Source organism: Callionymus lyra, chromosome 11 (genome assembly GCF_982586985.1).
Source record: "Callionymus lyra chromosome 11, fCalLyr1.hap1.1, whole genome shotgun sequence".
Classification (NCBI taxonomy): Eukaryota; Metazoa; Chordata; class Actinopteri; order Syngnathiformes; family Callionymidae; genus Callionymus; species Callionymus lyra.
The window spans coordinates 8,781,778-8,809,400 of record NC_141828.1 but is presented as its reverse complement, the minus strand read 5'-3'; the positions used below and the strand labels follow the sequence as shown (position 1 = coordinate 8,809,400).

The 27,623-nt window shown below is 39.8% G+C and overlaps 1 protein-coding gene across 1 annotated transcript in view; it reads left to right on the top strand.

The window, feature by feature from the left end:
- Window positions 1-27,623, top strand: part of thada (THADA armadillo repeat containing) — a 96,480-nt gene that overhangs the window by 50,891 nt on the left and 17,966 nt on the right. The window contains exons 30-32 of the mRNA XM_087802567.1: window positions 4,516-4,619; window positions 10,327-10,409; window positions 22,573-22,940. Of these exons, the coding sequence (XP_087658693.1) occupies window positions 4,516-4,619; window positions 10,327-10,409; window positions 22,573-22,940 (555 nt within the window). The remainder of the gene's footprint in view (window positions 1-4,515; window positions 4,620-10,326; window positions 10,410-22,572; window positions 22,941-27,623) is intronic.

The following is a 27,623-nucleotide window of genomic DNA, read 5'->3' as shown; positions in this document are numbered from 1 at the left end:
AATGCAGCGAGAATTCTAACCCGCTCTAGTAGAAGAACTCACATTTCTCCGAACCTTAAAACTCTTCACTGGCTTCCAGTTTCTTTCAGGATCAACCTTAAAATTCTGGTTCTTACTTTCAGATCTATTCATGGTCAGACTCCTCCTTACATCACTGATCTGATCCAGCCTTACACCCCAGCTCGGGCTCTGAGGTCTGTGGATCAGAATCTACTTATGGTTCCACGCACACGGCTCAGGACCAGAGAGAAATCTTTTCAGGCTGTTGCTCCTAAGCTTTGGAACGATCTTCCTCTCTCTTTGCGCTTGATGGATCTACTGACTCCTTTAAGAAACATCTTAAGACGTTTCTATTGGTTCAGGCTTTTCCTTGATTTTCTGGAACTCTTGTGTTGTATTATCTTGATCTTTAAAGTATATACTTTTTTGAGTATTGTTTTGATTGTTAGAGCGCTTTGTGACCCTGGTCTGGAAAAGCGCTATATAAATAAATATTACTTACTTACTTACTTACAATAAGGGAATAATCAGCAAAAAATTATTAAATAATTCAACTTGTTTTAAAGCTGCCAAAAATACAAAAAATATATCACCAAAGCATAACTTTCCCTAATATTCAACAGAACAAAACCACTTGTTCGACATAAATATTAAAATAAGATGTTTAACTTGGGTGTGTCTTCCATTTGAAATGAACTTTATTGAGATGACGAAACTGAGTGAGTCAGAAGTTGGACTTTAATCACTAAGAAACGGACTGATTGAGAAAAACGTTGTCTTGAGTCTGATCCTCCAGAAAATCCAGTGCATGACTTGGACCAGAAAAAAAAAAACAACACGCAGATCCTACACTTGTTTGTGTGTGTAAGTGTGTGTGTATGTGCGCGCACTGGCTGCAGTGTGTGGTCAGCCGGTGGTTGCGGCAGTGGGAGGGACAGCGGAGCTCGTTGATAACAGAGTCTGAAGGGACCTCACATTCACCGCCGCTATTTTCTGCCGTCCCAAAGAGGAAGGCTTGTCGCAACATTCGTTCACACATAAAAATAGACGCTCGGGTCGAGTGTCCGTCCCACTCCCACTCCAGTACTTTTATTAACGGAACGTTTAACACCTTCGAGTTTAAGATCCATCCACCGTCTTTGTGTTGAAGATTCAAGAAAGTGTTAAATAGTTTTCCCGCCGGTGGATTTGACCTTTATCCGATTTTCTCTCTCTCTTCCCACATGGAGTTTACGTCTCCACCGCTCGGGAGGCGGAACAGGGAGGCAGCATCTTCTATAAATATTCCAGCTCCTCTCCATGTCGGGGCCGGAGTACGTCGGCAAGCGTCTCCCGTGCTGGGACTTCCCAGTCTGGTGGATGAGGTGTAACTGGGAAGTCGGAATGACAGGGAATGAAGACGTGCGGCTTCCTCCGACATCCAGCCAGTGTCGGGGTCGGAGCTTGAGTTTTGTAGTAATGGCTCCACCGGACTCTTGAGTGATGCCACTCGCTGGAAACCGCCCTGTCAGTCATTCTGACTTTTTTTAAGGGTTGTCCGGAGATGGTCTGTTTCTAAATAGACGTTCATTCAAGCTCTGGCTGCTTGTGCAGAACAAACATACGGACTTAAATAGCCTTTATTTTAAACCCAGTTTGTTAAAGAAAACGCACAAAAAACCTAAAGTACTTTTACGTAATTTTATGTAGATAGAGAGGATATTCTTAATTCATTTAAAAAAATTAAAAAAACAGAAAATGTAATTGTATTTGATAAAATAAATAGTATTTTACAATTTGAAAAATTAATCGAGAGTTTTCATTAAAAAAAAAATGTTATTTAATAATTGTTCTTCAACACATATTCAGCTCTTCTGCTCTTAATTGTATTGAATTAATTTCTGTATTAACCTTGTAATTTCCAGTTCTAATACCGTATATATATATATAAAAATCATATATGTTGCAGGTGATCTAGTTGTGATGAATTTTAAATCCCTTTTTTTAATTGAATCTACAAATGGTATCCATTTAAATTTTGAAATACAGGTGAATATGCAAACATATTCCAATATAAAAGTACTTTTTTCCAAATATTTTTCTTAATTAATTCAGTCATTTTGAGGGTCAATAAACACACAAAAAAACATATTTAGAGACTAGTAATATACAATAGAAATGAATTGTTAGTTTCCACATGATCTTTGACTTCTCAAGGGCCACATCAACACAGCTTAAGTTCTGCAAGTGCACACGTTGCCCAGGCCTGGTTTGAAGGTCATAAAATGAATATATGGAGTTTGCCTGATTGATCCTGGTAGCCGTCTTAGAATACTTCAGATTGCTTGTAGAAAATGTTGCTATTGTTTCATCGGAAGTTCAGAAATCCCTCTAATTTAAAGGTAAATGTCTAACTTAACTCTGGACTCATAAAACATTAAAATCTAACATCTATTTCTCACGCACATCTTCCCTGAACGTGGAATTCTTACTCACAATATTTTTAGCTTTGTCTCCATAGCGTGATACTGGATTGTGATCTGGACATAATTCCTGGTTTGACAGCTGCCTCGTTTGATTGATGAGATCTATTACAAAAAAAAATTGAAATAGTGTCAAAACACTACTAGCTGGTGATGTTGGTGTAGATTTGATTCTATACCGTCACCGTAGAATGACTCATTTACCAAAAATATCTGATTCCAACTCTGGATAAAAAAGGTGTGAGAGGAAAGAGGAGCATGGTCCTCCTCGGAGCTGTTTTCCTGGAGACAGTGGGTGTTGCCCTGGGTGTGGAGAGACTGCAGGAGAACACAAGGGGGTAGGCCAAGACTCGGCGGCCAAGCTTGGTGCTACGTGGTCAGCCTGGTTTTTCCCCATGTTGCCTTCTCTGCAGAGCGTAATGAATGGCTTCCTACTGGTCTGTGGCCGAGGCCCGGGCTTAAAGAGTATACTTACAGAGGCCCAGAATACACCCCAGCCAGCCAGCCAGCCAGCGTCCCGGGCTTTGAACACTTTCAACCACCAGGACATCTGCTGTCGAGCGACTCCATCGCACACTTGTCACCGTCCAGGATGGAGCGAGACACGCAGGTGGAGCTGAGAGATGGTGCTGAGTCAGCAGATCACCATTAGATCCAAGATAGGATGGATTATATTAATATTAGTATTAAAAATACAATATTTTTAACTTAGCTTAGCCATATGTGATTGACTTGTCAACCCGTCTGTTAGAGAAATGACCAAAACAAATGAATAGTACTTAATTAATTTTCAGAAAAATGTAGTTATTGATCAAAAAACTTGATTTAAAAACTGCTCTGTTACAAACTAGCTAAGAGGGTGGTATATCATTATACCTGCAGTATTTGATATATTGAAACATTTTATCAACAATAAATCTCAATATATATATATATATATATATATTATATATATATGTATATATGTATATATGTGACTGAAAATGAAAGAAAATACAGATAAAAAGAAACAGCTTGATATATTTATTCCAAAACTTACAATATACTGTGCACAAGAAGGATCCGTCTCACCTGCAGTTAATACAAAACTCTGAAGCCAGAATTCTGACCTGCTCTAGTAGAAGAACTCACATTTCCCCCGATCCTTAAAACTCTTCACTGGCTGCCAGTTTCTTTCAGGATCAACTTTAAAATTCTAGTTCTTACTTTCAGATCTATTCATGGTCAGACCTTCCATCAGTGATCTGATCCAGCCTTACACCCCAGCTCGGGCTCTGAGGTCTGTGGATCAGAATCTACTGATGGTTCCTGAACACGCTTCAGGACCAGAGGAGAGAAATTCTTCCAGACTGTTGCTTTTTTGGATCAATCTCTGTGTTTGATGATCTACTGACTCCTTTAAGAAAAATCTCAAGACCTGATTGTTTAAGCGCTTTGTGACCCTGGTCTAGAAAGGTGCTTTACAAACAACCTTTACTTACTTATTTTATTTTCTATGATAGTTATTTTATAGTTTATATTTACATAAAATGTGTATAAAATTACATTAGACTTTTTAGTTTATTTAACAATTAAGATGCAAATATTAACAGGGTTTTTTTGCAATTAAACTTTCCGCTTCCAGAAGACATGAGTCACTACAAATCCTACGAGATCCCAGCGATGACTGAGGACAAGAGGATACAGTCGACTCCAGCAGCTTTTAAAGCTGATGTTTGGACATATTTTGGTTTTAAAAACAAATGAAAGCAGTTACGACTTCGTCAAGAGTCATGTGGTCTGTAAATACTACAACACCAGAGTCAAGTACTCGACAAATACTACAAATACATCGCACCTGTGTTGTGATACGTATCGTATCGCCGGATTCCTGCCTTTACACACCCCTAAGAACTATCAAAGAAATGTTGTTTGTTTTGTTCCTTGGCAGAGGTATGCATTCTAGTGTAAAGATTGTTCTGTCATCAGTTTGCCACCAACACTTGTTGTCAAGAAACATTATTTTAGCATCAAAAGTTTGTGTTCTAAATCTAAACTGTGGTTCCGTGTCCAGGTTCTCTTCCTGCTGCGATCCTACCAGTCGGACTCCCACAGACCCCTGCCAGCAGGAAACGGCCTTGGCAGCGCTCTCCACCAGCGAATGTGGCTCGCCTCACGGTAATCCTAGACACACTCGCGCTCAGATAAGCATCCCTCCTGCTCTTTCATGTCCCTGCCGAGAAGAAAGACTCCTTGTCTCACCGGTCATCCCCCCTCCCGGTCCGTGTCCGCTCCGTGTCCTGCCCGGGCTTGCATTTCAAAGAGACCGCCTGCTGTGCGCCCCCCACCCCCCCCTCCCAAACCCCTCTGTAGATTCCCCTCATTTTCTCCCTGGACTGCTGGACCTCTCACTCAAAATCAGGGCCCGGAGATGAGTCCTGAGATAAGGGTGTCGCCCGGGTCCCGCCTGGCAGAGGTCAGTCTCCTCTGCTCCGACACTGTGGGCCAGATAACTCCGGGTCGCTCTCGGCTCCGCTTGGTTCCACTGATGAGCCGTTATTAAGATGACGAGGAGCATTCTTGCTCGCCGGAGCGACTCCAGCGTCCGTCTGTTTGATCGGATCAGTGACACACAAGTCAACGTGCTGGATTTTAAAGAACGCTATCTTGTGATCCGAGCAACTATTTAGATACTGAGCTGATGACAATAGTTGCATCTTTTTAATCCAAGGATTCTCTGATTGCCCTCATTCCAGAGTCTGAGCACATTATCTACTCCACACGTGCGTTTGACTGTGTGTAGGTGTGTGTGTGTATTAGTTTGTGTACATACAGTACGTATACAGTATGTGTGTGGACAAATCCAATTACTTGTGTGTACATGTGTGTATAAGTGTACACGCATGTGTTTACTTGTGTGTGTGTGTGTTTGAGTGTTTACTTGTGTGTGTATAAGTGTACGCACGTGTGTTTACTTCTGTGTGTGTATATATGAGTGTACACATGTGTGTTTACTTGTGTGTGTTTGTATATACGAGTGTACACGTGTGTTTATTTTAGTGTGTATAAGTGTACACATGTTTGTTTACTTGTGCGCGTGAATATATGAGTGTACGCACGTGTGTACATATGAGTGTACACATGTGTTTACTTTACTTGTGTGTGTATAAGTGTACACATGTTTGTTTACTTGTGCGCGTGAATATATGAGTGTACGCACGTGTGTACTTCTGTGCGTGAATATATGAGTGTACGCACGTGTGTACTTCTGTGTGTGTACATATGAGTGTACACATGTGTTTACTTTACTTGTGTGTGTATAAGTGTACACATGTGTGTTTACTTGTGTGTGTGTGTGTATGAGTGTTTACTTGTGTGTTTATAAGTGTATGCACGTGTGTTTACTTCTGTGTGTGTATATATGAGTGTACACATGTGTGTTTACTTGTGTGTGTTTGTATATACGAGTGTACACGTGTGTTTATTTTAGTGTGTATAAGTGTACACATGTTTGTTTACTTGTGCGCGTGAATATACTGTATGAGTGTACGCACGTGTGTACTTCTGTGTGTGTACATATGAGTGTACACATGTGTTTACTTTACTTGTGTGTGTATAAGTGTACACATGTGTGTTTACTTGTGTGTGTGTGTGTATGAGTTTTTACTTGTGTGTGTATAAGTGTACGCACGTGTGTTTACTTCTGTGTGTGTATATATGAGTGTACACATGTGTGTTTACTTGTGTGTGTTTGTATATATGAGTGTTTACGTGTGTTTATTTTAGTGTGTATAAGTGTACACATGTTTGTTTACTTGTGCGCGTGAATATATGAGTGTACGCACGTGTGTACTTCTGTGTGTGTACATATGAGTGTACACATGTGTTTACTTTACTTGTGTGTGTATAAGTGTACACATGTGTGTTTACTTGTGTGTGTGTGTGTATGAGTGTTTACTTGTGTGTGTATAAGTGTATACACGTGTGTTAACTTCTGTGTGTGTATATATGAGTGTACACATGTCTGTTTACTTGTGTGTGTTTGTATATATGAGTGTACATGTGTGTTTATTTTAGTGTGTATAAGTGTACACATGTTTGTTTACTTGTGCGTGTGAATATATGAGTGTACGCACGTGTGTACTTCTGTGTGTGTACATATGAGTGTACACATCTGTTTACTTTACTTGTGTGTGTATAAGTGTACACATGTGTGTTTACTTGTGTGTGTGTGTGTATGAGTGTTTACTTGTGTGTGTATAAGTGTATGCACATGTGTTTACTTCTGTGTGTGTATATATGAGTGTACACATGTGTGTTTACTTGTGTGTGTTTGTATATATGAGTGTACACGTGTGTTTATTTTAGTGTGTATAAGTGTACACATTTTTGTTTACTTGTGTGCGTGAATATATGAGTGTACGCACGTGTGTACTTCTGTGCGTGAATATATGAGTGTACGCACGTGTGTACATATGAGTGTACACATGTGTTTACTTTACTTGTGTGTGTATAAGTGTACACATGTGTGTTTACTTGTGTTTATGTATATATGAGTGTACACATTTGTGTTTATTTGTGTGTGTAGAAGTGTACATGCATGTGTTTACTTGTGTGTGTAGAAGTGTACACACATGTGTTTACTTGTGTGTGTGTATATATGAGTGTACACGTGTGTCCATTTGTGTGTGTAGAAGTGTACACGCATGTGTTTACTTGTGTGTGTGTAGAAGTGTACACACATGTGTTTACTTGTGTTTGTATATATGATTGTACACATGTGTGTTTATTTGTGTGTGTAGAAGTGTACATGCATGTGTTTACTTGTGTGTGTATAAGTGTACACACCTGTGTTTACTTGTGTGTGTATATATGATTGTACACATGTGTGTTTATTTTTTGTGTGTAGAAGTGTACATGCATGTGTTTACTTGTGCGTGCTTATAAGTGTATACACAAGTGTTTACTTGTGTGTGTATATAAGTGTAAACACATCTGTTTACTTGTGCGTGTATGAGTTTACACACTTGTGTGTGTTTAAATCTACACACGTGTTTACTGGTGTCTGTTTGCGTGTGTGCATGTTCATGAGTGTATACGTGTACGTTTACTTGTGCTTGTATAAGTGTACACGTGTTTGTTTACTTGTGTGTGTGTATAAGTGTACAAACGTGTGTTTACTTGTGCGCTTGTGTGTGTGCATGTAAGTTTGGTGTGTGTCTGCGTCTCTATGCACATGTGTTTTTGACTGTGTGTGTGTATATATGAGAGCGGAATTACTTACAGTACATGTGTGTATTCATACACTAGTTAGATAGAACTTTATTGAACCCTTGGGACGTGTGTCTCTAAATGTGTTGTTACGCATATTGTGTGTAGTTATGCATATATATTCATACACACGTCTGTGGGTGTAGGTGTGTGTGTTTTTATGTGTGTTAGTTGAGGCTAGAAAGCGTGTGTGTCAAGTGTGAAGAATAGACTTTCTCAGTTCTTTATGTGTGCGTATCTTGGCGTGTGTGTGTGTGTGTGTGTGTGTGTGTGTGTGTAAGAGATGTGCGGCCGTGTGTGTAATTAATCTCCGAGCGATGAAACGTGACGTCAAGATCGCACACAGTCCCTCTTGTTCTTACACACACACATTTGTGCGCTGTCACAGCAGAGCGACCGTACCCTTGATTGAAACCCCACACACACACAGACACATGGAGACACACAAACACACACACACACACACACACACACACCAGTCCTTCCTCTTCATTCACCGTGGATTCTCCGCCATGTTTGTGTGATGTCAGGGTCCAGTATCTTCTAACTTTCACCGGGTTTATGTGAGGAGCTTAAACCTCAGCCGGGGGGCGCCTCATGTGACGGTCACGCTTGGCCCGTTTACAACAACCGACCGCAAATCTAAGTACACATTCGGTCACTCGTGTGTAGAAACAGAAGGGTTTTGTTTTGGGAAGTGACTGCTCGTGGATCCTCTCAGACCATCACAGTCACATAACCCTTCAAAGGATGGAAAACATCATGAAATGAACTTCTCTGTAACGTTAAAATAAATGTTAAAACAATTACATGAACTATCATATGAAACCGTCAATAAAGACAATTATGATAAATTGAGCCTCAACGAATGAAAATGCAACATCAAAATCATACTTACTATTAGTTATATACACATTTGTAAATCTCAAATGTATATATTAAAGTATTTTTTGCACCTTGTGATAATCGTATCTCGTGAACATTGGTATCTAATGATCATGAGCATTCTGTAAGTGAGGTCAATATTATTGGCCGAGAGTGTCTTATCAGCATTCATGGCTCCTGAAGAGTTTCTCTCCAGCTCAGCCAGGAATTGTACTGCCTCTGGGGCTCCGTAGATAAGGGACCTCAAAAGTATCTCAGAAGAACGAAAGAAGAAGCAAAAAGAGATTGAGATATTATGCAAGTTGCATTTTTTGTTAGCATATTTACAATTTTCCCATTGTTTATCTTTTAATTAATAATGTTGCATTTTGCTCTGAAAGCTTCTTATATACTATTTTGTTCTAATGCATTTTGTCTGGATTATTTGCGTTTATTCGGAAAACAACACAAATATCATGGACATTTAATGAGTATCGACAGGAAGAAGAGATAATCAAAGAGTTCCAAAGTGAGGCAACTTGACTGTGTGGAGTTTTTAGAAAGACCACCACAGATGCAAGACCAATAGACTCAGGGCCTCATTTCATTCCTTGTGCTATTTGACTGTAAAACTCCTGAGTTTGGGGGCAGGAGAACTTTATATTTGCAATTTGTTATCTCTTTGAACTTTGTTCTTTGTATTTGCACTTTGTTCTTGTTCTTATGAAACTTGCTCTACCGTCTATCGTCTGCTATGAACTGGAAACCTAATTACCCGAAGCAGATCTCCAGAGGGTTAATAAAGTACATCTAATCTTATCGAGAAAACCTGTAGGAAGAACAGTCCCAGTCATAGTTGTCGTAGCCTATGCTTCCTTATCAAGCAACACAACTTTTGCCTTGTTGTGTTTTTTAGATGATCCATTGTTGAACTACTAGGCCAGAATCTCTACCCAGCAGTTCTTCAGCCTAATTCCATGTCATCCTCTGAACACACCGATGGAGCACGAACACTCCTCCCATGATGCAACACTAATGGACTCAGGGATTCATTCATTCCTCGTTCTATTAGACTTTATGACTCATAATGGGGGGAGTGAAGGGATGATTGATTCTATGTTAATCTTTGTATCCTTTTAAGATATTTGTATGGTTCTTCTTTGATCTATCCTCTTTATAATTGCACTTTGTTATCTCTTTGCACTTTGTTTTTCTTTTATTCGCGCTTTGTTCTTTGCTTTTAAACGTCTCTACCTTCTATGGTCTGCTGTGAACTGAGAATTCCACGTTTTATCTGGTGAATCTATTACTCACAGTGCCTCAAGACTGAATGCCGCTGTCTTCTCTTGGCAGTTAAAATAATGAAGTGATCATTTTCCGATTCCCTCATCGAGATCACGCTGATAATCTATCCCAAAAATAAACACCCATCGTCATTTCAGTCGGACCACAACATCATTTAATATTCGAAGGCACAAGTGAGCGTCTCAGGAACGAGCCCTCGCCTGTGATGGACAGGGATGATCGGTGACCGGAGGCTGCACAGTCACGGATTTGTCCTAACAGACCGGATTTTGGGGGATTTTTAAAAAAAAAAGTTTTATTAAAGGAGCTTTTTATCAAACTGTGATGCTGAAGGACACATAACTCAAAGGCTTGAATAGAATCATTATCATGGTAGTTTTTATTTAGTATTAGAGAATGTCCAAATAATCAATTCTTAATTCATTGAATATGGTCGTTGTTTCAGAGTCAACAACTGCGTGGTGACGAGAGGCGCCTTCCTGGATGTGCTGCAGTGCTTGTGCGCCCCGAAGATCTGTCTCCTTGACGGTGAGTGAAGAAGACTTTCATCTTGACCCATGAGTCAAAGTTCAACCTTTGAGACATACTATAAAACGAGAGGCCGTCCTCATGCTTTATGTGTGATAAAGTCAGATACCAGGACACTTACTTGCTAGTCTAACTGAACGTAATCTAAAACATTTGCAATTAATTTATTACATTTGAATAAATGGCTTTTTTTTCACTGCCACCTACAGAAGTAGTTTTTTCTCGTTCATTTTAAAGTTTTCTAACTTAAAAAAGTAGGCTTTAAAACGAAATATTACTTTATATCAATGTAACCATTTATGATATTTAACAGCATTTTTTTGTTTCTACTTGAGAAATTAAAACTTTTTAACTTGTATTAAACGTTGAAGTCTTTGAACAAACTACTGTCCATCATGGATGATGACAGTCGTCTTCTGAACACCCAGATAGAGCAGGACACGGTCCTCCCATGATGCAACACTAATAGACTCAGGGAGTCATTCATTCCTCGTTCTATTAGACTTTATGACTCTAAGTTTGGGGGCATAGGGATGTTGTTATTCTATGTTAATATTTATATCCTTTTAAGATATTCGTGTTTATCTCCTATGATCTATCCTCTTTAAATTTGCACTTCGTTTTTTTTCTTTGCACTTTGTTCTTGTTCTAGCTTTTATTAAACTTCTCTACCTTCTATCGTCTGCTGTTAACTGGAAACCTAATTTCCCGAAGGATCTCTCCAAAGGGATTTATACAGTATCGATAGATCGATCTATTGTGTGTTGCCTTTAGCAGATACAAAAGATGCAAAAATGTTTTCTCATCTTGGAATGAAAAGTACTACTACTTCTCACTTTATCTCTACGAATCCAGTCCAAAATACATTTTTGTATCACTTGTAGTCAGTGACACTCATAAGCTAGTATTCTATGTGTCCGCAGTATTTAAACAATGTATTATTCATTATAAACAATTGATGTATGCGTTTTCCCGACAATATTCACACAGATTTCACATTAAAAGGGCATAAATATTAATTATTGATGAGCAGAAATGTGTTACAGGGCAGTCACAGGCTTGATGTGTTGAGCCAAGAGGGAACTTTAGAAGTTTATAGAGCCTTACACCCCAGCTCGGGCTCTGAGGTCTGCGGATCAGAATTTACTTATGGTTCCTGAACACGGCTCAGGACCAGAGGAGAGAAATCTTTTCAGGCTGTTGCTCCTAAGCTTTGGAACGATCTTCTCTCTCTCTTAGCGCTTGATGGATCTACTGACTCCTTTAAGAAACATCTTAAGCCGTTTCTATTTGTTCAGGCTTTTCCTTGATTTTCTCGAACTCCTGTGTTGTTCTCAGTATTATCTTGATCTTTAAAGTATGTACTTTTTTGAGTATTGTTTTGTTTGTTAAAGCGCTTTGTGACCCTGGTCTCGAAAAGCGCTATATAAATAAATATTACTTACTTACTTACTTACTATGTCTTAAGCAAAAAATAGATTTATTTTTGTTTGTTTGCCATTTTCGAGTCATTCCCTCTTGTCTCGATACATAACGCCAGTGGCCTTGTTTTTATTAAAGCTTTGCTTTATGTCTGTAAAAATTTTAGTTTGTAAAGTTTTGGATTCGGATCAAACTAAGGATCAAGTTTGACATGCGCACATTTGTTCAACACACTCAAGGTCACTAACTCCGGAGAGCTGTATCCATCGGGATCATTTAGTTCAGAACCTTCGGTCCAGAGAAGAGCCAACACCAAGAGTCTTCGTCTCAGAGACGCCTGGGCTCACCCTCAAAGCTCCTCTTAAACGCTTTCCCAGACACACCTTAAGTCGACCGCTTCTGTTCTCTTGATCCCTCGTAAATCAAAAAGCTTTTACCTTCCATTCACTCTAATTCCGATCAATTTCACCTTCAACTATTGGATGGTTTTCCAGTCATGGATTTAGCAAAATTACACTGTGGGAGAGAAGAAAACATCCACATGATGATACCATAATGTTCAATTCGTGTTTGGAATCAACTTTCCTAGATAGTTTAGTTTCTGAATCCCTATACGTTCTGCCGATGTCAGCAAGTCTCCGGGCGATGATCAGCTAAATGAGCACCAACTGGACCCGCTGTGCTAACTAAGTCAGCCGTCAAGGGTTGTCCCACAAGGCTGTCCACCAGGTCCTCCATTTGGGCGGCCTGTTGACAGAAGTTTGCCTCATGGCTCGGCGGTTCAGAGGCCCCGGCGTGGTGCTTCGGGTCCGCTCACATGTGCTTGGGGTGGCGGGGGGTCCCCACTGTGGAGGAATGTGAAACCAAAGGCTCAAGATCTTTGACAGATGGTGGGTTTGTGCTGATGACCCAGTTTATGGTGCCGCGCTGAGAGCAGAAAAGGGAGGGGGGGGGGGGCATTTATGTTTTTAGTCAACCATGTGCTGAACACATGTTTGCATTTGACAGTGGAAATACCGAGGATTTCTCAAAACAAGGCTTTAGATTCAAGACCCGGCTCGGCCCTAGTGCGGCTTGGCTCCTTACATAACCAAATAAGCAGCATGCCTGCAGCTTACACACCTCTAATGCCTGTGTTATTACCATAAATCTGTCTGTGGTCTCATCTTTCCATCGCACTGGTGCTGCTAGCTTAGCCCGGGCGAAGCTACGGCCTCGGCGCTACGTTCCAGGCCTGTGATGTGAGATCAGAGCCAAATTAGAGAATCTGTTTTGTGTCGGAAATGGTGTCATAAAAGTTTCGGGTTCTGGATCCGAGCAACTGTGACCCGCAGTGTGACGGAGCTGTTGGCTTGTAACCAGATGTGGAGGTTCAAGAAGCAACCCCTAGAGAAGGATACAAAGAAATGGTCTGTGTCCGCCATTAATGTCCAATATAGAATTAATACGTTTCTTTATTTAGGGTTAATGTCTCTTTCCACGTGTATCGGGTCAAGTTTTCTCAAATTGAAACAGTCATGTGACATCAGTTCTGGGTTTCAACAGTTGTAGTTTTGCTAAATATTTCAATATCAATCATCAAAAAATCCTTCTTAATGAAACATAAAAGTATTTTGTGATAATTTTTTATTTTTTTTGTATATTGCCCTTCCTTGTTTAAAATCGACTTCATTGTAGAGACACAAATTCCTATGTTGTGTTTACAACTCTGGCAATAGAAGTTTCTGATTCTGAAAATGTTCCCACTTGAGGAAAATTCTTTAAAGGAGAATTGTATTGTTTTGTTGTTAAAAATGGAGACCTCAGAGATGGAAGTTTTTTTTTATTATTGTTACCTAGAAGTTGGCGAGGGCGAGTAGTCTTCGACCATTTATGGTTCTTTATCTATACACAGTTCGTGCTCCATTCGATTCAACTTCTCTGTTGTGTTATGTTTCCATCGGCCCCTGTGGGTGGAGCCGTCATAACATAGAACCTCAAAACAAAAACAAAAGTAGGATACAATGGTTTTCTTACCAGAAACAACTTTTCGGACCAAAATACAGTACACTTCCAGTTGTGTTTTTTTTTAAATGGCGGGATTTCGTTTTTTGTTTTAGTAGTTGTGCCGGTGACTCCTTAGGGCCGTGATCCTGGCCTATTGGTGGCCGTCACTAGGTAACTTGTAAAAACGACGTACCTTACTAGTTTGAAAAGCAAAACAAACCGGTTAGAGCCCGGTCCAGTCCAGAAGAGTAGGCCCAAGGCCTCATCTGGTTCATTGACTTTAGTTTCTTAGCCTTTTGTTCTTTATTTGTTGTTCAACTATTCATGTAACTTGTTAAGGACATTTTTTTGGGTTAATTGAGTATTTCTTGGATCTCAAAATGAATTGACAGAGTTGTAATGCCTTTTTCCGTTGTAGATTTTTCCAACAATCCTTTCTTCCCATTAAGTGACTTTTTGCTGATAACAATAGTTTTATTAATTTAGTAAGAAAGTAAATAATTATTATTCTTAAAGCACCTTTCTCAGACCAGGGTCACAAAGCACTTAAACAATGAAAAACAATACACAGTTAAAATACATGCTTTAAAAGTGTTTTAAGGATCGGGGAAATGTGAGTTCTCCTACTAGAGCAGCTCAGAATTCTGCCTGCATAGTTTTGTTTGAAGTGCAGGCGAGACAGATCCTTAACACATGAAAATAAACTGTTACAATAGTCTAAACGAGAAGACACAATCGCATGGATTATAAACTTAAGATCATGTTATGACACCACTTCCTAGGAATCTAGAGGTCTGAAGCGAGTTGCTCTAGATCTCATAACTCTCCACAGATCAGGTTCACCGTTTCCTCGTAGCTAAATTTAAGTCTGCAGCAACCATCACTTTGTCTTGGTTTCCTGCAGACACTCCAGTCCTCTCGCAGTCAATGGGCTCGATGCAAGTGTGTGACGCAGCCTCCGGTGTTTGTGTCTACGAGCCGCATGATGGACGAGTTTGTTTATCCTAACAACTTGTTGTTTTGTTTGCAAGTTGGCCAGGCACATGCATGAGCTGAAGGCAAAAACCCGAAATTCTCCAAATAGCTTGCAGACCAAGTTATTTTTTGCCCCACGCTTTAAGGGTTGTTCTTTATATTATCGTCTGCACTGATAGTAAACAAGTGATAGTAATCATGTGCCCGTTTACCAGCCTCATCAAGCCGAGAATCTGTAATGATGCTTAACGACAGCGGGTCGGAGACAATGATTCTTTTACAGCTGAAGTACAGAAAGTACTTTTTAAAGCCCCAACGAAAAGAAAACCATCGTGTAAAATTGTGGAACCAGAATCACATATGTAACATACTGTTGCAGCCCGAGACCCTTCAGTTTATACTGTCCCAAATACACTCTTATAACAACTATCTAATGCATTTGATCTTATGTATTACTACTTAAAAGGGTTTTTTATCCCATTTTTTTAACAGACATAATTATAGTCCGGGTAAACGGCCCACTATTCTAATTAATCTGCTAAATTATGCCTCATTTTTCTATTCGATATTTGAGAAATATCACTTTTATGAAGGTTTTTGTACTTCGAATTTAAGCACAACAGTACCAGTGAAGCACTTAAGTCCAGTTTGATATCACAAGTCTACTATCATAATATTCAAAAGTACTTACTTTGAGAAAACATGTGACGAACTTGATGAACTTTTTCGAAAACCCAATGGCACTACAGTAAAGTAGAAATACCAGTCCAGCGTAAAACAAAAGAGTCTCCCAGAAAAGGGAGAATGAAGGAATGTGTAGCTCTCCACTCACACTTTCACACTCACACAAAACCTGGTCTAGTTCAAATCCACTTTGCTTAGGTTGGAAGTGAAAAGCATCAGCTCGCGCAGAAACTTGTTTTCCAGTTTTTGAAAGTCAAATTTGACCAAGTGGCATAACACCTAAGAAATGTGTTTACTGGCAAGTGAAGTTTGAAGATTTATGTTGGTCGTGAAGTTCTGGTGAGCTTTCTAGCACCACGTTTGGCTGCCCGAAGTGGTTTCTAACATCAAATATCAAACGGACTTCTGTAGTCAGCTGTTCAGAAAAACGTTGTTTTAATACGCCCAGCAGGCAAAACAGCCTGGAGATTATTTGGTTTGGGAGTCTCTGAGGTTCAGAAGGTAAGTCTGAATGAGGAAAGCTACTATTTTCTTAACATTTAGTATTCTTTCGGTTTAATGATTGTCGAATACTGGCTCATTGTGCGCAACTCTGCAACACTCTAGCATGTGTGGATAGTGTCATGGACTTGTCCGTCTTCCAAAGAAAAAACTCTGCTCTCGACACAGGGCTGTCGAAAGGCAGTGAGATTGTGGAACGCTACACCTTCGTCGCTGGACTGATGGTGGCAGATATGCAGTGGCTAAGAACGCTAATGGACAAGTTTCACTTGTGTGAGGTGTGGCATCTTCTATTGAGTCACCGCTCTGAAATTCATTAGGAAACTGTTTAGAACGTTTTTTCCTCTGCGAGTTATGCCTTTGAGAGTAAGTGGAATTGGAATCAAGAGAAGTCTCTTTAAATTCACACTGAACCATTATGAGTCACTAATCCATTTTACTGCTAACCTGTATAAACTCTCTACTTAACGTGTTTGAGAATGTTTTGCCAAACTGCCGTTTCCAGATGTCGAACAGAAAGTTTTAAGACTTAAGGTTTGTCTGACCCTACACTCTGGAGTGAAACCCTGGGTTTTTTATGGGTGTTTAAAGCAAAACATTATAGACTGAGTTGCTCTAGCTGTTGACCAGGTTTAACCTTAACTAAATCACTTACTTAATACATCAGTCATCCTCTGAACACTTTTCTTTGTGTTATTTCCTTTGATCAATATTCTTTATATTTGCACTTTGTCATCCTTTGAACTTTGTTCTTTTTATTTGCACTTTGTTCTTGTTTTTATGAAACTATCGTCTGCTGTGAACTGGAAGGAAATCTCCGGAGGGATTAAGTATCTATCCATCTAATATGAAATATAAGAATGCACTTTTTCGATCAATCTCTGAAAGATTCAAAAATTGTTAAAATTGCTTCAGAAAAACCTGAAGACACAAAGACACAAAGTGTCTTTTTGTGTAGTAATGGTGTCGATCTCAATCAAACTTGAATCTCGCTGTTGCGGAGCAAGGCACGGGTTTTATTAGATATTTGGAAAGTCAACGCAGAAATGTATTTGTCGAGGTGGTAAAAGTCGAGACACGCGGGTTCAGGAAGTTGTGAACTAGGCTAAAGTTGTCGTCTCTAACCAGTTGTTTCTGTTTCGGGCGAACGTCTTTACGTAGGAACAATATGTCGGGTAATTAGAGGGAGGGACCTCTGCAAATTGTAAAAACTCCATCAGCGTGAAGGAGGTCAGCGCTCTACGCCTGTCAGACACACACACACACACACACACACACACACACACACACGTAGCGTCTGGGGCTTGTTTTTCACAGTTTGGATAATGACGGTGGAAGCTGATGTGAAATCCAGCTGTGTGCTTGCGTGTGAGAGCACGTGCGAGTGTCTAGTCGGGTTCTTAGCTTGACACAGCAAAGTGTCTTTACAGCCGCAGTTTGCTGGGCTGTGGACGGCGTTATAGTGGATCCAAATGTATACACACACACACACACACACACATTCCACATGCATGATTGTTCTCTGTTTATAATGGTTCAATGGCCCTTTTATGAAAACGTTGCATTATGTGTCTGTTCCATTTCATGAGATCTGGAAGTAAAATCAAAGTAAAAAGTAGTAAAAGTAAAGTATCAAAACTGCTAATTGAAGTAACGTGATGTTTGAGTGTCATCGAGAATATAGATCTTGGTTATTTAGTTATTTCTAAAGGATCAAAATACCACTATGCCATTGGGATTCAAACTAATTTCTGCTCCATGGAAACAGATTTGCTTCGAAAACATTTGAATATTCACCTTTGGTTGCCTTTTTTTTTTAATTCTTTTGGCCTTTCTTTTCTGGACGTCCAACCTCCCGATTATCGGACATTGTTTGCTTTAAAAAGAATAGTTTTCATGCCAAAGTTCAGACTTGAAGTTGTTTTGGAGAACGTATCCTTCAGGCGCTAATTTGCTGGTGGACGTCGGCCCGACCACTCTCAGGCGTTCTGGGTTGAGCTCTGTTGTTTCTCCTTCCTCGTCCACTTCTTTTTTTTTATCGACCATCATTATCATGGTGGAATCGCATAGATGCCTCGGTCGTGTCGTCTCGTTTCAGCAGCGGATGGTAATTAAATGTTTTGTTTGCTGCATACTTGGACGTCAGACGGAATTGTAGGTTAAGTGTGTGATATAGTGCAATTTAAGACTATATAAAGAAGAGGACTCTGGCTCTGGCTGAAGGGCTCTTGGTGCCATTTAAGCATAGAATTGGTTTTGGAAAAAAAGCCACTTCTGACACCAACCATGAAGACCAAGTGCTCGTGAGGGATTACGCAGATTGGAGCCCTGAGATGTGGCCATTGTTTTCCGATGACTGTGCCACAAAGCTCTTTGTTAGGAGGCTTCAGGGACGCATTTGGGGTCAGCTGGTTTACGCTCTTCACAACCCTGGCTTTATATGTTCTACTTCTCATTAGATTCCTGCCCTGTTTACGTAATTAAACCGATTTTTAGCGACAGGAAATCCGTCCCGAGCTACATTTAGCAGGCGATCAAAACACCCTGAGAGATCTGACGACTTTCCTCTCTTTGTAATCCGGCGAGATCCCAGAATATGAACTAGGAATCAAAAACGCCACTGGATGTAATCCAGCTGCAGGTTCTTACTTGAGAAAAAAACCTACACAAGCGTTGTAGACGGAGATTTGAGTAAACACAGCTGTGGGTGAACAATGGCTGTTTATGAGAAGACATGAAAAAAAATCGTATTCAGACGACTCTCACAGGAACAACGCCTTCACACTTTCAGGCCTCAGACCTGTCTGTGGTTACATGGCAGCTACACGCATTTCAATCAATACTCTGTCATGTTTGTTTTTCTACCTTCGAATACCCTAGAAATCTGTACCACTTAAACTTCAACACAACTCTTGATACGTCCCTTTTGAAAATGAGATCGAATAACATACATATTCCTTATAAAACTATGTCAAAGGGAAGAGAAAATGGTCAACAAGTGAAGGAAAGCAGAAGAATACAGTGAATATTTGATGGTGAAGAGAAAATCTTGAGGTAATAAATGAACGGAAACTTAACAAATTGAAAATAAAATCTAATGAAATGACATAGTGGATATTCTATGTTTTTATCCTTTTAGGTCTTTGTGTTATTTCCTTTAATAAATACTCTTCATATTTGCACTTTGTCACTTCTTTGCACTTGGTTTTTTTTTTAATTTGCACTTTGGTCTTGTTTTTGCTTTGACGAAACTTGCTGTACCTTCTATCGTCTGCTGTGAACTGGAAACTTAATTTCTAGAAGGAGATCTCCAGAGGGATTAATAAAGTAAATCTAATCTAATCTAAAACTAATGTTGAACGATAATCTAACATTAGCAACTACAGGAGGAATTTAACTTCAGAGTCCAAGACATCGAAGTACAGAAATCACAACTTAATGATGTTTTTGGAGATGATTGATCAAAAATACAATAACGAATAAAATGAAAAATCATCCGATAAGAGATAATCTAACATTTAGAAAGTAAAACATTTAAGATTAGAGGCCAACATATAGCAAAGAAACGGATAAACTACCAAAGGTAAAGAGAATCCAACATTACAATGTATCTTAAGCTTTTCATCCGAAACTATTCAGAGAATTTACAACAAATACGTTAAAATAACCGACACAATCATGATAAACATAATTGCAGAAGAGATCATCTAAAAAATGTCTTACATTTCCTGGAGAAGAGGTAGAAACAAAGACTGTGATTAGTGAAGAACCTCTCGCACCCAAACTAAAAGGAAAAGTTAAAAAGGAAAGAAATATTTTCCTGTTGATCATTCAAATAAAAAAGCATTGTAGGTAAAACCCTCCAAAAAAAGAGTACAATTGTTTACTACACACAACATATGGTTTGTTTCGTGAAGAGAAACCAAACGACATGTGTTGGAATCGACCATTTCTCGAGACAAAACGAACTAAAGTAACAGCTGGTCGACAGCGTCTTGTGTAAATGTGACGAATCATCTCCGGCTGGATTTCCATGATTACATTAGAAACATCTTTTTCCAACCCGAAGACAAAATCCATCCTGACCCCGTGACGGACAGCAGTTTTCTCTCGGACACGCTAACCCTCCCCTGCAGTCGTCCTCCACTTTCTCCTCCCTTCATCATCATCTGTGTCATTACTTTTTGCCCCCATTATAACCATTAGACGTCGCCTAGTCGGCCCCCGCTTTGAAGGATCGGGTTCCATAGTAACCTGGCCCGTCTCCACGGTAACCTTGGCCCATCTCCGGAGGAATGCGGCACTTCCCGCTCTTTTGTCGAGCCATATTTTTGAGCCGCACTGTGCAGGGTAAGATTGAGTTGCGTTCCATAGTGTGTGTGTGTGTGTGTGTGTGTGTGTGTGTGTGTGTGTCGAACTAATTGAGTTGGCTGTCAAAGCGGGGTCTGTGTGGAGGGCCGTACTGTAGGGCGGAGCACAGCTTTACAGCGGCGTTGGGTTTCTCTGTCGCCGCCCTGCCTGTGGATTAGACTTATGTTTCAGAGGGAAGTGTGTGTGTGTGTGTGTGTGTGTGTGTGTGTGTGTGTGCGCGCACATGTGTTTATTCGTGTGCGTTCCTCATTCCCAGGAGTGTATGTTCACAGGTGGCTGCTCTGGCAGAGCGCTGGGCATTTCCTAACGCACACACACACACACACACACACACACACACACACACACACACACACACACACACACACTGACGGAGCTTATTCTCGGAACATGAAAATAGAAGCTCGTGTCTGTTGTCTGCATCTGTTGTCCTCTCTGGACATCTCTGAGCAACACGTGTGTGTGTTTGTGTGTGTGTGTGTGTGTGTGTGTGTGTGTGTGTGTGTGTGTGTGTGTGTGTGTGTGTGTGTGTGTGTGTGTGTGTGTGTGTGTGTGTGTGTGTGTGTGTGTGTGTGTGTGTGTGTGTGTGTGTGTGTGTGTGTGACAGGAACAGTGTTCAGAAAAAGGCTGTTACGATTCATCTGCCTATGAAATATATCGACACACTCTCTACATCAGGGGTCACTCGTGGTTTATCCATTTAATCCCCATTTGTTTTATCGACTATTTCTGTCTGAAAGGTGTTTTCTTGTTAAAAAAGACAGAAGTAAAACAAGCGACCGTGACTCTTGACTCATAAAGACGCCCGTTTTATTCTAAACTAGCAACATTTATTAAGATCATCTAGTTTCGGAAAAACAATCCCAGAGCTCCTGCTGATCCTGGCAATGTTGGAATGTATTTTTCATTTTATTATTTTTGTGTATGAATGTCAATTGGGAATATGTCGACTTTAAACTGGACCACGTTGCATAAAAAAGGTTTGGGGACCCTCTGAAAAAAAACTCTGAATATGCTTTCACTCCAGCCTTTGTATGAAAGCTACTTATTTCAATGCCAAGGCTATGTCTATAAATAAAAATCCAGCCTAGTTTTAGCCTTAATGTGTTTCTAGCAACTGGTTCAAACTATGGGTGTGTCCGAAATCGCACACTTCTGCACTTAATATTTTGAGTGCACAAGTGCGTCACAATGAGCAGTGTGCGGAAATGTAGTGCACAATGAGCACTCAATTGGCCATAAAATTGAGTGTGGATCGATGGACACTTTCCACCCTTAACGTCCTCCATCTTAGTGACGTAGATGAAGCTAAACTGAAGCTACGTCACTGACGACACGTCTTCGGAGCAGATACTGACGTAAATGTCTAGAGATACAATAAAAACACAACTTAATAACTTGTTTCGATCAGGTAAAAGTGCTGTCAAGTGTCAGTGATGGAGTTCCTACTGCTGGTTACAATCAGTGGTAAAAAGTAGTAGAAGAAGAAGCTGTCGAGTCATTTCCTGTAAGTGTGTAGCAGCAGAGTTTGATTTGAGACAGAACTACGCTGTTGAAAATTGAGCACTGGGCAATTAAGTACTGTCTCACAAGTGTGCGATTTGAGACACAACATACAGTATGTATAGTATCAAAAAAAATCTCATCACCTTGGTTAAGTTGCTGTTAACCAATCAGATCCCAGATTAACCAGTTGTTTTTTTCGAAGAGACTTCCACATCAGACAAATGTACGACTAGAATCGTGTCCGATCAAAAGTTGTGTCGCTGATGCTCCGTGTTCAACAAGATACAAATTATAATTCTTTGTTTTCTGGTTTTATCCAATGGGGGGCCAAACTGGTTCTTTTTAAACAGTGTTTTAAAAAACTGCTCTAATAACTGCCCCTTTTTTTGTGTTACAATTTTAATGGCCAATGTAGTTTAGTTGCTTAACAAAAAAAGAGGAAATGGTAGGAAAAGAATGGTATTGTTATTAGCAACATAGCATAGTTGAGCTAATTTGATTTTGATGAACTTTTATTCTTCCATCATTGGGTAAAGCAGTTCACGAGATAACTTTTATACGCATTATATTGAGACATACAACATTAAACACATAAAAATAACAAAGACAATCAAATGAGAATATTATATATATATATATATATATATGGCTAAAACTGAAGCATATGTAACTTGATTTAAATATGTTTAAATAAAATAGTGTGTCTTGTGTTTCGTAGATGCCGACGTGAAGAAGCTCCGTCAAGACTCTCTCGTCATCCTGAGGTCATCTTGTCTTCTCACCGACGACCCCTCCGCCGCCCACGGACCCGGCAGCACCCAGTACCTGCTCAGCCTGTCCAGGACCGCCCTGAGCGCCAGCGTGGAGACCCCCCGACCGTGGGGGGACACCCGGGTCGGCTCCGAGCTGCTGCAGAGCCTCCTGCTGAGTCCCCAGTACGAGGTGAGGGAGCTGGTCCTGGACGGGCTCCTGAGGAGACTCCAGGAGGAAGATCGGAAACAAAGACCCCAGTGGCTGGACCAGACCACCCTGACCAACCTCACGACCTCAGCCTTTCAAGAGAAACACCCCCAGTGTCTGTCCAAGGTGAGACCACACACACACACATGCACACGCACACGCACACAAACATACTCACATTACAGGCGTTTGTTGGTTGTTGTGTCTGGTTGTTTTTATGGAGGTGTTTCTGTTGAGACCCTAAAGTCTATTTCTATCTTCCTTATGCTGAAATACTTATAGTTATTATTATACTGAAAGTGTCTTAATATATTCGTATAATATATTTTTAGTGGAATAATATTATGCCCACATTCTATGATTACATCTTTTAATTTGTAATCATTATTTCTTTGTCGAACATAAAACTGTACAATTTAGTCATTTATTTGTGGAAAGATTGTACAATATATTAAGGATATTTGGATGTAATGACACATGCTACTGAAATATTTTGTGTATATGTATTGTATACATATACACTATATATATATATATATATATATATATAATAAAACCATAAGTTTTGTCATCGAGAAAGTAAAAAAAAGGCAAAAATCAATATTTGAAAAAAAATACAAAGTTTTAATTACGAAAAACAATAAATAAAATAAATATACATGTGTATATAAAATACATTCAAAAAAGAAGAAGATTAATCTGTTATATATCTGCTATAATTTCAACGCCTTTTTGTTGATTTATGACTAAAAAAGAACACACATAATAAAAGGATAATAATATAATAAGACATATTCAAGAGAAATTCTTCATGAAGATGAATCACTTCAGTACATAGTACTATTAATAATAATGTTTTTGTAATTTTGGAGTATAAAAAATAATTCAACAGTGCTTTGAAGGAGGAGAAGAAAAGGGGTGTCACATGGTCGATTTGTCATTTAACTGATGCGTTTAATAGAAGAGTTTCGTATAGTCGTAGAAAATAATCTTTCTTTGTGTCCGTTCACTCGAGCGTCACCTTGACTTTCACGACAAATGGGTAAAATGCCCGCGACCGTGAGGTTTGCGTGAGAGGCTGATCGTACGCCTCAGATCTCGCCAAGAAACCAAAAAAAACCGCTGACTCACCACTTGTCTCACTGACAGCAGCTCATGAGTTCTTCACTCAAAGTTCTGGAGGAGAGAAGATGTGGCCCGTTCCATAAAGAGCCGCCGTCGTTAACACTCAGGGTGTGTTAGTGTGTGTCTGTCTCGACAACGTTTGTGTTGTGGATGTGCCCTTTTTTTCTTTTTTTTTACGGCGAAAGCTGTTAATCTTTTTTAAAAGTGTCGGCTCTATTAAGCGGAGCCGCCCTTTTGCTCCGAGGAAAACGCCAACGCCGGTTGCCATCTTTGCCTTCCTTTCGAGGCCGAGGAAGGAAAAGCAGCAGCGACTGCGGCGACGCTTCCAAAGATCTTGAGGAAATGAAGCGCGATCCAAGATAAATGTGGCGGAGGAGACGAGTCTTCCAGGAGTGAGGAATAAGAGCCGACGTCTCTTTGTGACCAATCTTTTCACCCTGTAAAGTTGACAAAAATAACACTTTTAAAGCCATTAAATCATTTATTTTTTCGATCTTAAAAAAACCACTTTTGACAGAATCCCGATGATGTTGTGTTGATCTAGTCGTTGTGGTCTCGGTGGACACATGTTGACGCTTCCTCTTCTCTGTGGTGTCGTGTCGCTCCTAAAATACTTTTACAGGCACGATATTGCCAGTAATAAACTGGAGCGCTGCCGTCGGGGCACAGGAACAAGTGTGGCACCGCACAAACCCAAAAAGCAGCAACACCTACAGGGTTTTTCTTTTGCGAGGATGGAGGCCCTACACGTTTGGTCCGCCGCCTGGTGGGCGTCGCTGTTTATTTGCATGCGACACCATATGAAAGTCGTCCATGTCTGAGCTGGCATGTTTGTTTTTTTGGTGTGTGTGTGTTGGAGTCTGTGGGCAGCGGAGTGTGTAGCAAGACGGGAGCTTGTTAAAGCGGCTCGTAAAGAGAGGAGCGGCGGAGATGCTGCAGAGGTGGACGACAAGATGGAGCGTCTGATGCTTTGTCCACCTTTTTAGATTGTCACTCAAACTTACTCCACTTTTGATCAGCATCAGATGGTTGAGGAATGAAGATCATCGCATCAAATGTATAGCTTTAATGGTTTAGTTAAAGTGGAACAGATGTGTCTATCTTGTAAGAAATAAGATGTACAATGTCAACCTCCTTCGGGAAATTACTTTTCCAGTCAGCACACAGCAACACAGACGATAGATTCATAAAAAACGAGAACAAGAAGAAAATTCTACAAAAGAAAGTGCAAGATTATACAAAGATTAACATAGAATAGATTCATCATTTCACTCCAATCCCGCCCCCAAACTCAGAATTATGCAATCTAATAGCACGAGGAATAAGTGTGTCCCTGAGTCTATTAGTGTTGAAACAATATATATATATATATATATATATATATATATATATATATTGCCTAACTGCAACATGGAAACTGGAACATGTTTTTCATTTTTTCTGTATGCTGGCACTTTATTCATATTATATTTTCAATGTATCCTTATTTATTTATTTATCTCCTATTATTTTTTTTATCTATTTGTATTTTTGCTTTTGTTGATGTTGTTTTATGTCCTGTGTATTTCTGTTTGGAATTTAAAGAAAAGAAGAAGATGGAATAGATAAAATAAAATAACCAAATTCACAGTGAAACAACACAAAAATCCATAAAACATTAAACAACAAAATATAAATCATATTTGACACACAACAACCCCACAACCTGTGACCCAAAAGAATTGACCTCTGGTGGCCCCCCGGCCATGTTTGAGACAAACCTTGAACCGAAACTTTTTTTAGCTCCACGGACTGGTTGGCATTATTTTTCAGGACCTCAAGATTGAAAAATGTTGTCAAAAATAAAATGGCATGACCTGCAAAAACCAACGTTGAGTCTATAAACAAGATTGTCCCTTGAATCGTCTTTTATTCATTTCTACTAGTCTATTTAGTTTAATTAATTCTTGACCAAAGTAGCGTATTGACATGTATTGAGTTGCATGCTAATATGCTAATAGGACTTTGGAGAAAATCCCCCAAACTTTCTCCAAAATAATACACTTTTCAGACAGTAATAATCATTTAACAGCAATTAAATGATATGAAATATATATATATTTCTTTTGCAGCCTTGTATCAAATGCCTGGCGGACTGGTGGTTCTGGCACAGCTGCTCTAGACCATGGCAAGTCATTTTATGTGGCCTCGCCGGATGGTTAGCCCAAAGTTAAACCAAAGTTAAACCAAAGTTAAACTAGATTCACATTCATGTTGATGTTGTGACTTGAAATGAAAATCAACCATTTTAACCAATACGAGTAAAACTGATGGTAAAGAAAAAGAAAACGTCACAATCTGCCTTTGTTTCGGCGACACTTTTGGCAAATAGACGTTTTGTGTGGCCCCTTGTGTGATTGCGTTTGACACCCCGGCCCTAGACGTCTTCAACACGAAAACACACAACCCTAACAACAGGTCGTGACCTGCAGAGAAACGATCATCACGGAGATGCTTCACGGAATGTTCTCTGCCGGTTTCGTGTTCTTGAGTCATGTGTGTCTTAAGGTCACCGTGAGCCAAACGGGGGAAAGTTTGGTGCTTTCATTTTCCCTAACTTGTCACAACAACAGCGTCGGTTGTTGTTGGTGGTGTGGCATCGGCGCTCTCGCCCGCTCCGTGGCAGCTGTGCGCCTGCGGTTCCTGCGTGTTCTGGGAGGATCCCGCCGGTGTGTTAAAAATACATTATCAACAGCAGTGAAGAGGACACCAGAGCCGCGTTGATGGATCGCTCTCGCCAACTCCACCGACCTCGCACGTGTTTGTTTGAACGTCTGAAGCCAAGAAGAAATCTCTCTCTTTTCCACAGGTTTAACCCTTTAGCCGCCACAACTACACACAGGTGGTCTGGCTTTATTTTCATTCCACGGCTGGAGGATTGTTAAAAATGTGATGTGAGCGAGTGTGTTTGTCTATTTATCACTAATAAATTATGTTTTTTTTATATATGGAGATATTTCACACTGACTGTGTGAATCAAAAGAGATCAAAACAGACATGAATAATCAAACTAAGAGAATGGATTTGAACTACTTGACATATTTACAATGATAAACTTTCGCTCGTGGGGTTTTATTATTCAGTTTTTCTGCCTGTTTGTAAGTTGATGTCCTGGTGTTTTTAGCCGCAGCCCTATGACTTTAAACTATTTTGAGTCTTAAACAGGTAAAACAAAACTAAAACAAAACAAGGATTAGGATTGTTTTTTAAAGAGCAACTAATGTGTTGATTTGAGTTACTCATGAATTGATCTTGTACCTCTATTGTTGCTCTTGTAACCTCTTGTTCGCTGAGACTTAAGGCGGGGGTGAACTTTATCAAGTAATAAGTTCAAAACATGCTCATAATGAGGGACTTGGAGAGGAAGACTTTTGACATTTCAAACTTGTGAGTGAGTCAGGAAAGTTGGGTTTTCACATTAGTTACCCTTTAACTAATTTAACTACCTCTAAACTTGGTGAATCTTGTCTATTTTTGTAGTATGCTTTGTAGGAAAAAGTATTTTTTAGGTTTAATAGAGCCAAATCAGAAAGTGAGGCCTAGATGAAAGTGTGAAACTGCAGTTCATTGAGTGTCCACTAGAAAGACTGAAAGACTGGATGTCCTACACACACCAAGCCGAAAAACTTTTATAAATGTTGTTTA